Source organism: Dendrobates tinctorius, unplaced genomic scaffold (assembly GCF_039654945.1).
Source record: "Dendrobates tinctorius isolate UK_male_01 unplaced genomic scaffold, ASM3965494v1 ptg000129l, whole genome shotgun sequence".
In the NCBI taxonomy this organism is placed as follows: domain Eukaryota; kingdom Metazoa; phylum Chordata; class Amphibia; order Anura; family Dendrobatidae; genus Dendrobates; species Dendrobates tinctorius.
In genome coordinates, this window is record NW_027361797.1 from 38,147,121 (window position 1) to 38,159,134 (window position 12,014).

Below are 12,014 nucleotides of genomic sequence, written 5' to 3' on the forward strand. Positions count from 1 at the left end.
GCTGTTCGACAGCTGCAACACCTGCAGGGATTGCCTGTCTTAACACCGGCGAGACATGCAGCCTCGGGGACTGGAACATACTTTTCGAGCACGCCGAGGAAACTCGGTTAGCACCCGAGCATGCTTAGATAACACCTTATCCCAGCACGTTCACTCATCACTATTTGTTTTTTGGTAGTTTGAGAAGTCCTAAATTCTAAGACGTTGAAGCCGATTGCTCATGATCCAAGCTCTAATCTTTACCATTATGTATGTATACTTCTAGGAGGCAAATGGGAGAAGCCATCGGAAATCATGGAAGTAACCGGGAGCGTATGGGAGGAACAAGTGAACAGCCTGGCTGCCGTCTTCCATGAAGCAGGGTTTGTTGTTGAGGCGTTCACCAGACTCCCCTATTTATGTGAAGGCGATATGTACAATGACTATTACGTTTTGGACGATGCCGTCTTCGTTCTCCGGCCGATGTAGGAAATTCGGTGTCCTTATCCTACATGGACCAGAAGAAGAGATTGCCCAAGGCAAATAAAAAAAAAACCTTCAAGGCCAAAATCTCATTGTATCTCCTCCAGGGCCGTGTTTATATGACGTGTATATATATAAGTATACATGTGAGTGTCTGTGTTTGTACATGTACAGAATCTCGCCGATAGGAATCCTTTTTTAATTGACTCAACTGTGCTACCTTTTTCCAGCAAAAGTGAACATATTTTTACGTGACGGAACAACCGTTCGCTGCATCGATAAAATGTTGTTTTATTTTGTTCCTTGTGAGAAAAAAAATCAATGTCTTATAAAAAAAAAAAAGAAAACAACAACTCTCGCAATAAATCATATAATGGGATACTTCAGACTCTTCCACGTGAGAAATCTGTTTGATCGACAAGCCAAAAGCACATGTTTTTTAATCATGTCAATAAAACGTCCAAAGACTGTTGTGTGTGCGGATCTCTTATTTTCATCGTGTGAAACCGACCAGGACAAAATACTTAAAGATGTCTGTTCCCAAGCTACACCAATATTGGGAGAATTTGGTTTGGGCTGATCCTTTACAAACAATACTAGTGCTAGAAAAGTGTTGACTTGTGTTTTGCAAAGCACTAGAAAAGTCTGTAATTTCTGAAAGGGAATCTGTTACCCACCTGAGAGCAGCATAACACACAGAGAACCTGATTCCAGTGATGTATCACTTACTAGAGTGCTTGTTGCACCCTGATTGGCTGCTTTCTGTGTATACTGCATAGACAGCTGCCAATCAGGGGCGAGGCTATACAGAGCTCATGAATATAGAGGACTACATTGCAGCAGGTTTACTAGTCCTATACTGATAATCTCCTGCTGATAAAACTACATCAAACAGCCCAGTAAGTGACACATCACTGGAATCAGGATCTCTGTCCATACATTATGCTGCTCTCAGATTAGGTGGCACAAACCTAGTGACAGATTTTATTTCAAATTATCTACGTTGCCAGATCGATAGCATGATTAAAAGGGATTTCCCACCTTAGACACTTGTGTCATATCCACAGGATATGCCATTATGTGATAGATGCTAGTCCCACCATTGGGATTCACATCTACAGAACAAGACTTTCTGATCTCCATCCTGCCCAGTAAGACAATGTCACATGCAGGTGGAGCTTGAATAGGTTGGTGGCCACAAGGCTCTGTTTACTACTATGGAGGTTACAGAAAACACTGGAAATGCTTGCCATGATTCCCATAAAAGCTACAGTGACATGTGTTTTGGCCTCGTCTCTCCACCTGGATGCAGCAGGCACTTTGAGTCAGAGGACCATATTCTGATGCAGGTAAGAGAGTTGGGACCCACATATATTGCCATAAATGTCTAAGGTTGGAATAATCCTTTAAAAAGCTTGTCCAGTTTTAAGCTACAAGTCTACAGTCACGTTATGTGACTGCATACTTGTAAATACTCACATCATGCACACTGTCAGAATTCTCCGGGGCCTGGAGCTGGCGGTCATGTGCCTGCGAGTATGCAAAATGCATACTCCCGGACACTTTACAACTTGACTTTCCAGCCTTTCTCAATTCACTTGCATTGAGTGAAGCTGCACCCATCTAGTTGTAATGTGGCCTGGAGTATGCGTATAGGAAACTCGCACTGTCTTTCTCCCCCGCCTCCTTCTTGTGATAGTTTTCTCACCATTCCCTATTACAAGCAGAAGACAGGCTGATGTTACATTTCACACAGCACTCACAGGTAGAGACCGGTATTATGAGTCAAGTGAGGATTTTCATATGTTTTTGACATGATAACTAGATAAATTAACTATGACACGTGACCCTACGTCTTAGAGATTCCCTTGTGGTTGGAGGACAATCTATAGGCCGAATAGCATTTACAGCTAATCTCATTGTTGTTCAATTCTGTAAAAATCATTTTACCTATACTCATCAAAAAAGTTATAAGCGATAAAAAAGGAAGTTGCATTTTTTACTTCCTTTTAGATTATCTTCCATACATTTTATATGATGAAATTCAATATGATGCAATTTGCTGTTTTACACTCTCGTGTGTCTTTTGCTTTGCAGTTTTCTACATTGTTCACAGCGGCAAATACTAAAGTCTCATTGGGGATCGTTAATTCACTACTCTGACCTATACTTGCTGCTTAAAGAAGTCTTTTCTAGTCTGTCCCTAGTCTGACTAGAAAAAGGAGAGTGTTTGCTCATTTACATGGGGTACATACATTACAGTACCTGGTCAAGGGTTGTGCTGGGGAAGAATAGATTCACAATCTTCATAGTATTATGTACTCCTAGCAGCATCAAACACAGAAGTTTTGCTATACCAATCTTTGTCTGTTAAATGGCCAAAGTGTGAACATGCTCTTATATGTTGCATGTTTACCAGTTTATGCTCCAGCTCATTTTTTTGGTCTTGCTTTAGTTTCTTGTACTTTGTACAAACAGCTGTAATAGCATATAGGTGTTAGAGAGTTCATTTTTATACAAAGGTTGACAGGTATAGAAAAAGCTATTGTCAGATACAATATTAGGGCATTGTGAATAAATAGAGCTTTTCTATATATCGTCAATCCATCATTTTCTTTACGCAATATTCTGTATTTGTAGTAATTCTGTGCAGAGCCCATTCCTAATAAATTTTGCATTGCTGCCTTTTGAGTTCTTGCAACGTTTCTTAGTTCAGCATGGCTTTACTGTTGTGGATATGTTTTATATGGTGGTAGGCAGAAAGCTGTACACTTCATGGTCAATCAACCTTAAATTGCCAAATGCCAATCAATGTAAGCTCCTAACTACAAATGAATATCCACCAACCTGTGGCCCAACTGAGAGCCCACAGCGAAACATGAGCATAACAACCAATTCAAAAAATGTCAAAATTTTATTAGTAATAAAATTAATCACAATTACAATATAGAATACAAGAACAAAGATTGGTGACCCAAATGATTCCTCAAAATAAATTAATATTGCCGCCTAGCACATGACATGGCGCTGAAATGCTTATATTTTTGTTTATGCGCAAAATAGAACCCTGCCTGTGAAATCGGAATCCCCAGAGCCCATTGCTGTGTGATAACACCAGCCCAATGAGACCTCTTAGGGATACCACAGCAGAAATTCAAAAACCCAGGAGTCGCTGCACATTACTACCCCCTATCATAAACTTCCCTGCCAAAGTGTTAGCTGCTGGCCAAATATATGAGGGGGAAACGTGCATCCTGATTCAAATTGCCCTAAACATTCCAGTCAACAAAGAAAGCGTCATATACACATTACCTGGATCCCTGCAGCATGATAAACAGTGAAGAGGAATGCGTGTCACCCAGCCCCGACGCGCACGTTTCGCCCTGCTTCCTCGGGGGGGGTGTCTAAACTCCACATGTGTTCACCTTAAATATGTGCCCCCAGCCAATAGGTAGAAGTGTCACAATCAAAGAAAATAACCATCGCCTGCGTGGACGTCACTGGCGCATGCGCCGACGGAGCTTCGCTCTTGTCAAAAGAGGCCATCAAGGCACGGACATGATGACTAAGCCACACCCCCCGCGAACTATGACGTGGTGATGGGGAGTGGAGTCGCCTTGTACTGCCGTTGCCTGGATACCCCGGGCACGCACAAGTCCGCGCATGCGCGCTGCGTCCCCCACGGCTTATGTATGTGTACAATGGGAAAATCGCGCGAGAATTCGCGCGTGCGCGGTGCTAACTTAGTAATAGCAAACCGGCTTGAGTAAATGGTGGCCTGGATAAACCCTGCATCTACGTAATACGCCGCCAGGGGGGTTAATTAGCATGCTAATCCATACCTACTTAGTGCTATCACTAGAATCACCCTAATCAAAGGTGCCTAGCACCGACCTCCTACAGTAATACCTTAGCAGGCAAAGTTGAATACAGTGCATTATGCCGCAAACCACATAAAATGGGATTCTCAAATCCTCCCAGAAAGGTGCCAACATCATAAACAATCCAAGATATCAAATAAAAGGGATCACTAGCAAAATGCCTTAAAGCACATGAAAAAGTACCTCCACATAATTATAATAAGATGTAAATATGCCGAATACACTAAAACATGTCAAAAATAATAAACAAAAAACAACAAATGAGACAGGTGGAGGGATAAAATACTATGGTCCCAAAGATTATGCCCCCAATATGTTAGACTCCGTGGACTAGCCCACCCTTTGACCACGAATACCCAAAACATTATCCCAAGGGGTTAAAGTCCATTCCTCTATCCAATGGAAGACGGTTCCACGTTAAAAGCAGCTCCATTAACATGGTTGTTATGCTCATGTTTTGCTGTGGGCTCTCAGTTGGGCCACAGGTTGGTGGATATACACTTCATGGTCAGCAGGTGGCGCACTAGGCTTATATACACAAAATAGAATGGGTTAAATAGGAATAAATGGAGATCAGATGTAGTCTGCGCAATAAAAAAAATTACAAAAATATATTAAAAAAAATAGAAATAAATGATCAACAAGCGATTTCTATTTTGAGTCTGAGTTATTCCCAATAAAGACTTGCCGCCCCCTATCAACACAAGCTTCAATAGTTATGACTAAGAAGAGTCGAATATGCTGGAATTGTAACTTGGGTAAAACACGTGGTTCTCAACAAAGAAAAAGACAATCACAGATCAAATGGAGTAAATCCAGCAAGAAAATAATAAGCAAAGTCATTTTAAGACTGTATTTCACAAAATATCTATGGACCCCGGGCTCCAGGCCCAAACTTATAGTTGTATATATGCCCATGAGCCTGTAAGTTCGGCGCAGGAGTCCCACTGTCAGTTCGGGCATCGTGGTCCATATCTGGACTGTCAAATTAAGGTAGTCTGAACTCAGCTTTAAAAATTTGTACAAATCGTTGGTATTTTGCCACTTTTTCATGATTTCAAGGGTAAAAAATGCTGCACTTTACAGTACCAACAAAGTGAGTGACATTTCTGAAATCTCATCTACATGCTGCTTATTTTTTTTATGTTCAGATCCGTAATTCATGTCAATTTCGCATGCGCTTTTTTTTATGCCCACACTGAACACTCACATAGACCACCACAAACTAACAAGGCTCCTCACATGGGCGACCAATACTCCTTATTTATTACCAGTTTTGCAGTCGACCATTCAAACTTCTTTACAACCCACCTCCTACGTTGGACTCCTCTATCAGCCGTGAGATTAATCATGGTCAATCGCTAGCTCACCGTCCACTCCTTGCCTTCTACTATTATTATTATTTATTTATAAAGCAACATTGATTCCATGGTGCTGTACATGAGAAGGGGTTACATACAAATTACAGATATCGCTTACAGTAAACAAACTAACAATGACTGATACAGAGGGGAGAGGACCCTGCCCTTTCGGGCTTACATGCTACAGGATGGTGGGGAAGGAGACAGTAGGTTGGTGGGTTGCAGCAGTTCCGGTGTTGGTTGAGGTGATATCACCGGTAGTGGTGAGAGAGAAGGAGGTAGCGGGGTCATTGCAGGCTGTAGGCTTTCTTGAAGAGGTGGGTTTTCAGGTTCCGTCTGAAGGATCCAAATGTGGTTGATAGTCGGGCTTGTTGGGGCAAAGAATTCCAGAGGATGGAGGATATTCGGGGAGAAGTCTTGGAGGCGGTTGGGTGAGGAGCGAATAAGTATGGAGGAGAGAAGGAGGTCTTGGGAGGACCGGAGATTACGTGAGGGAAGGTATCGGGAGATTAGTTCAGAGACATTTGGGGGAGACAGGTTATAGATGGCCTTGTAGGTCAGTATTTGTAATTTGAACTGGATACGCTGAGGGAATGGGAGCCAGTGAAGAGATTTGCAGAGGGGAGAAGTGGAGGAGTAGCAAGGAGAGAGATGAATTATTCGGGCGGCAGAGTTAAGGATGGACTGGAGAGGTGCGAGGGTGTTAGCAGGGAGACCACAGAAAAGGATGTTGCAGTAGTCGAGGCGGGAGATGATGAGGGCATGCACAAGCATTTTAGTAGATTGAGGGTTGAGGAAAGGACGGATTCTGGAAATATTTTTGAGCTGGAGGCGACAGGAGGTAGAAAGAGCTTGGATGTGCGGTTTGAAGGACAGGGCAAAGTCAAAGGTTACTCCGAGGCAGCGGACTTCTGGTACGGGGGAAAGTGTGATGTCATTAATTGTTATAGCTAGGTCGGGTAAGGAAGATCTGTGAGATGGAGGAAAGATGATGAGTTCAGATTTGTCTACATTGAGTTTGAGGAAGCGAGAGGAGAAGAAGGAGGATATGGCTGATAGACACTCTGGGATTCTGGACAGCAGAGAAGTAACGTCTGGGCCAGAGAGGTAGATCTGAGTGTCATCAGCATAAAGGTGGTAGTGGAATCCGTGGGACTTTATGAGTTGCCTCAGACCAAGTGTATAGATTGAGGAGTAGGGGTCCTAAAACAGAGCCTTGGGGGACTCCAACAGAGAGAGGGTGGGATGAGGAGGTGGTGTGGGAGTGGGAGACGCTGAATGTGTGGTTGGAAAGGTATGAGGAGATCCAGGATAGGGCGAGGTCTTTGATGCCAAAGGAGGAGAGGATCTGTAGTAGGAAGCAGTGGTCAACTGTGTCAAATGCAGAGGACAGGTCTAGAAGCAGGAGTATAGAGTATTGTCCATTTGATTTGGCTGTAAGTAGGTCGTTAGTAATCTTGGTCAGGGCTGTCTCAGTGGAGTGATGGGGGCGGAAACCAGATTGTAGATTGTCAAAGAGCAAGTTAGATGATAGGTGGGAGGAGAGTTCAGTGTGGACGTGCTGTTCCAGGAGTTTGGAAGCGAATGGAAGCAACGATATTGGGCGATAGCTGGACATAGCGGTTGGGTCGAGGGTTGGCTTTCTATGGATAGGCGTGATTGTGGCATGCTTGAAAGCAGAAGGGAAGGTACCAGACATTAGTGATAGGTTGAAGAGGTGGGTTAGGGATGGGATAAGTGTGGTGGTGCGGTTGGGGAGGAGGTGGGATGTAATGGGGTCAAGTGCACAGGTGGTGAGGTGCGAATTGGAGAAGAGACGATTAAGCTCCCCTTCAGTGATGTTGGAGAGTGAGGTTATGGGGTTTGGGCATTCTATTCTGAGGTTAGCATATTTTCCTACATGTCCTCTTTCCCTAGCTCCTAACAGACCTATCCATCATGTCTCCCAATGCCTGTGTCGCCTCACACAGTAAAGCACGCACACGGCCCAGTGGTGCCAAATCTTAGTTTATGAGCCTCCTCCTAAGACCACGTGCACACGTTGAGTATTTGGTGAGTTTTTTATCTCAGTATCTGTAAGCCAAACCCAGGAGTTGGTGATAAAGACAGAAGTGGTGTTGTGTCTCTATTATACTTTTCCTCTGATGGTTCCTCTCCTGGTTTTGGCAAATACTGAGGTAAAAAACTGACCAAATACTGAGCTTGTGAACGTGGCCTAATAGGCTATCTCAGGAACAAAGAGGCGCAAAAACAAAAGAAAAAAACACCACTTCTTTAGCACATTTTTAGTTGAAATAAATGTGAATAAATAAATTGAATGACTGTGCCCATGCCATCCATTTCATACCCATAGTACTCGAGTGTAACTCATCTTGCTCACACGTAGCTCAGCACTGAGACCACCATCGATCCTGGTCAAGTATCCAACGCTTTTGGCGGTGAAACATCCCCATATCATCAGGCTTCCTCCACTGAACTTGACATTTCCTTCAATGTCCCGATCCGTTAGCCCCTTTTTCCCTTCTTTCTTTCACACCCATTTGCACCCATCAAATCCTAGTCTATTGACTTTCATCACCCATTTCCAATCTTCTACTTTCCGAATTTTTTTTGCAAACTCAAGCTGACGCTTCTTATGACAATATTGAACTCGAGGCCCCTTCAACTTTTTTTTCGGGCCACCATTCCAGACTTGTGTAACATTGCTTGCATGGACATCAGTGATCTCACTATTATGGCACATATGAGCCACCTCCACTGCAGATTTAGCAGTTCTCTGAATACTGAGCTCGGAATAACCCTGCCCGCATCACTGATTGGCAGCTTGTGTACACTCTGCATAGGCAGAAATCTGCCAATCAGTGGTGAGGGTGGAGTTATACAGAGCTCATGAATATATTGGACTAGATGGCAGTATGATTACTTCCTTCTAATAAAACAATGATTTTATCAAAACTACAGCAAGCAGCCCAGTAAGTGACTCATCGCTGAAGTCAGGGTCTCTCTCTATATTATGCTCAGCTAAGATTAGGTAGCATAAACCTGATGATTGCCTTTAACTGATGGCAGCGATCATGTGGAGATACATGTGGGCTTAGGTTTCTTCTTTTTAATTTACTTTGTAGGCTACTAATAATATTACACGTTTTTTTTTCTTTTTAAAGAACATTTGGAAATAAAATTGACATTTCCGAATTCCGTAAAGGTTGTAGGCGGTCGTATTACTTTCTAAAACGCGGAGTGTTTACTAGAATAAGAATATCAATGAGCGCTGGTTCTTTCCAACTACGCCATCTGAATCCATTACGAAAAGCGGCGACCTTCACTGACTGGATTGTGCCGCTTGCCGGGTGTAGTAATGGCTGCGCACTGTAAAAAAACATTGCTTGTGACCCGTACGTCTCATTGCCAGACTTGCTCCGGTGTACAGCTGAGAACGTACAACACCATCTGTTGGGGAAGCGGATTTCTCTGTGGGCCGCTGTGAAATCCAGGAGTTTAAGAATAAAGTCAGCAAAGTCTTGCAAACTAAAATTGCAGCTAGGCGAAATTACCTTTCCTTACGGAATATAGCATTAAAGGGCTTGTCTTCTACTAACAGGTCATATACAGTGGGGCAAAAAAGTATTTAGTCAGTCAGCAATAGTGCAAGTTCCACCACTTAAAAAGATGAGAGGCGTCTGTAATTTACATCATAGGTAGACCTCAACTATGGGAGACAAACTGAGAAAAAAAAATCCAGAAAATCACATTGTCTGTTTTTTTTTCATTTTATTTGCATATTATGGTGGAAAATAAGTATTTGGTCAGAAACAAGCAATCAAGATTTCTGGCTCTCACAGACCTGTAACTTCTTCTTTAAGAGTCTCCTCTTTCCTCCACTCATTACCTGTAGTAATGGCACCTGTTTAAACTTGTTATCAGTATAAAAAGACACCTGTGCACACCCTCAAACAGTCTGACTCCAAACTCCACTATGGTGAAGACCAAAGAGCTGTCAAAGGACACCAGAAACAAAATTGTAGCCCTGCACCAGGCTGGGAAGACTGAATCTGCAATAGCCAACCAGCTTGGAGTGAAGAAATCAACTGTGGGAGCAATAATTAGAAAATGGAAGACATACAAGACCACTGATAATCTCCCTCGATCTGGTGCTCCACGCAAAATCCCACCCCGTGGGGTCAGAATGATCACAAGAACGGTGAGCAAAAATCCCAGAACCACGTGGGGGGACCTAGTGAATGAACTGCAGAGAGCTGGGACCAATGTAACAAGGCCTACCATAAGTAACACACTACGCCACCATGGACTCAGATCCTGCAGTGCCAGACGTGTCCCACTGCTTAAGCCTGTACGTGTACGGGCCCGTCTGAAGTTTGCTAGAGAGCATTTGGATGATCCAGAGGAGTTTTGGGAGAATGTCCTATGGTCTGATGAAACCAAACTGGAACTGTTTGGTAGAAACACAACTTGTCGTGTTTGGAGGAAAAAGAATACTGAGTTGCATCCATCAAACACCATACCTACTGTAAAGCATGGTGGTGGAAACATCATGCTTTGGGGCTGTTTCTCTGCAAAGGGGCCAGGACGACTGATCCGGGTACATGAAAGAATGAATGGGGCCATGTATCGTGAGATTTTGAGTGCAAACCTCCTTCCATCAGCAAGGGCATTGAATATGAAACGTGGCTGGGTCTTTCAACATGACAATGATCCAAAGCACACCGCCAGGGCAACGAAGGAGTGGCTTCGTAAGAAGCATTTCAAGGTCCTGGAGTGGCCTAGCCAGTCTCCAGATCTCAACCCTATAGAAAACCTTTGGAGGGAGTTGAAAGTCCGTGTTGCCAAGCGAAAAGCCAAAAACATCACTGCTCTAGAGGAGATCTGCATGGAGGAATGGGCCAACATACCAACAACAGTGTGTGGCAACCTTGTGAAGACTTACAGAAAACGTTTGACCTCTGTCATTGCCAACAAAGGATATATCACAAAGTATTGAGATGAAATTTTGTTTCTGACCAAATACTTATTTTCCACCATAATATGCAAATAAAATGAAAAAAAAACAGACAATGTGATTTTCTAGATTTTTTTTTTTGTCAGTTTGCCTCCCATAGTTGAGGTCTACCTATGATGTAAATTACAGACGCCTATCATCTTTTTAAGTGGCGGAACTTGCACTATTGCTGACTGACTAAATACTTTTTTGCCCCACTGTATAGAGAGCAATCCCACATATAAGCTGAGGCGCGTTGATTTTAATGGGCAATTAAAGGGGTTGTTCAGGTAGTTGCTAACGGAAGCAACTACCCGCCTGTTCAACCTTGTTCCTGCTCAGAATGATCACTGACCGCTCCTGCCAGCGATTTTACTGCTTCAAGTCAACAGATCAGCTCTTCCTCTTCCAAGCTGCTCTGTCAATGGGGCGTGACTGCCGATGTAATTCCGATTGACAGTCAGCTTCCCGCAGTTAAGCAGCAGGGAGCCAGTCGTCAATCAGTATGTTCACAGATGACAAGCCACTACTCTGTCGATGTGACGTCAATGGAAGATTCAAAATCATCATTTGGAGAGGTCTGACCGCTTTTTGCCCGGCATAGATTGATGCCGGACACAACAGGCAGGTACATAGCAACTAGCAACTGTTAGTGAAAAAAATAAAAGTCCTGGATAATCCCTTTAATGCTTCCCTTTCTCTGCAGGAATGTATCAAGGCAAGTGATCACAGGTAGCTAATGGACTAGTCCAAAATGGTACTTAAAGTAAATCTGTCAGCAGGTGTTAGCTAGGTAATCTAAGAGCAGCATCATGTAGAGACAGAGACCCTGATTTCAGAGACATGTCACTTAGGGGGCATAGAGAGTAGAATTTCAATATTTGCAGATGACACTAAACTCTGCAGGGTAATCAATACAGAGGAGGACAATTTTATATTACAGGAGCATTTATGTAAACTAGAAGCTTGGGCTGATAAATGGCAAATGAGCTTTAATGGGGATAAATGTAAGGTCATGCACTTGGGTAGAACAAACAAGATGTATAATTATGTGCTTAGTTGTAAAACACTGGGCAAAACAGTCACTGAAAAAGACCTGGGTGTATGGGTGGACGATAAACTCACATTTAGTGGCCAGTGTCAGGCAGCTGCTGCAAAGGCAAATACAATAATGGGATGCATTAAAAGAGGCATAGATGCTCATGAGGAGAACATAATTTTACCTCTATATAAGTCACTAGTGCGCCCACACTTAGAATACTGTGTACAGTTCTGGTCTCCGGTGTATAAGAAAGACATAGCTGAAGTGGAGCG

The 12,014-nt window shown here is 43.2% G+C and overlaps 1 protein-coding gene across 4 annotated transcripts in view; it reads left to right on the forward strand.

Moving 5' to 3' along the window:
• Positions 1–930, forward strand: part of METTL9 (methyltransferase 9, His-X-His N1(pi)-histidine) — a 35,274-nt gene extending 34,344 nt beyond the window's left edge. For all 4 annotated transcript variants that reach the window (XM_073543002.1, XM_073542999.1, XM_073543000.1 and 1 more), the window contains one exon: positions 266–930. In XM_073543002.1, the coding sequence (XP_073399103.1) occupies positions 266–468 (203 nt within the window). In that variant the 3' untranslated portion in view covers positions 469–930. The remainder of the gene's footprint in view (positions 1–265) is intronic.
• Positions 931–12,014: the final 11,084 nt, after the last annotated feature.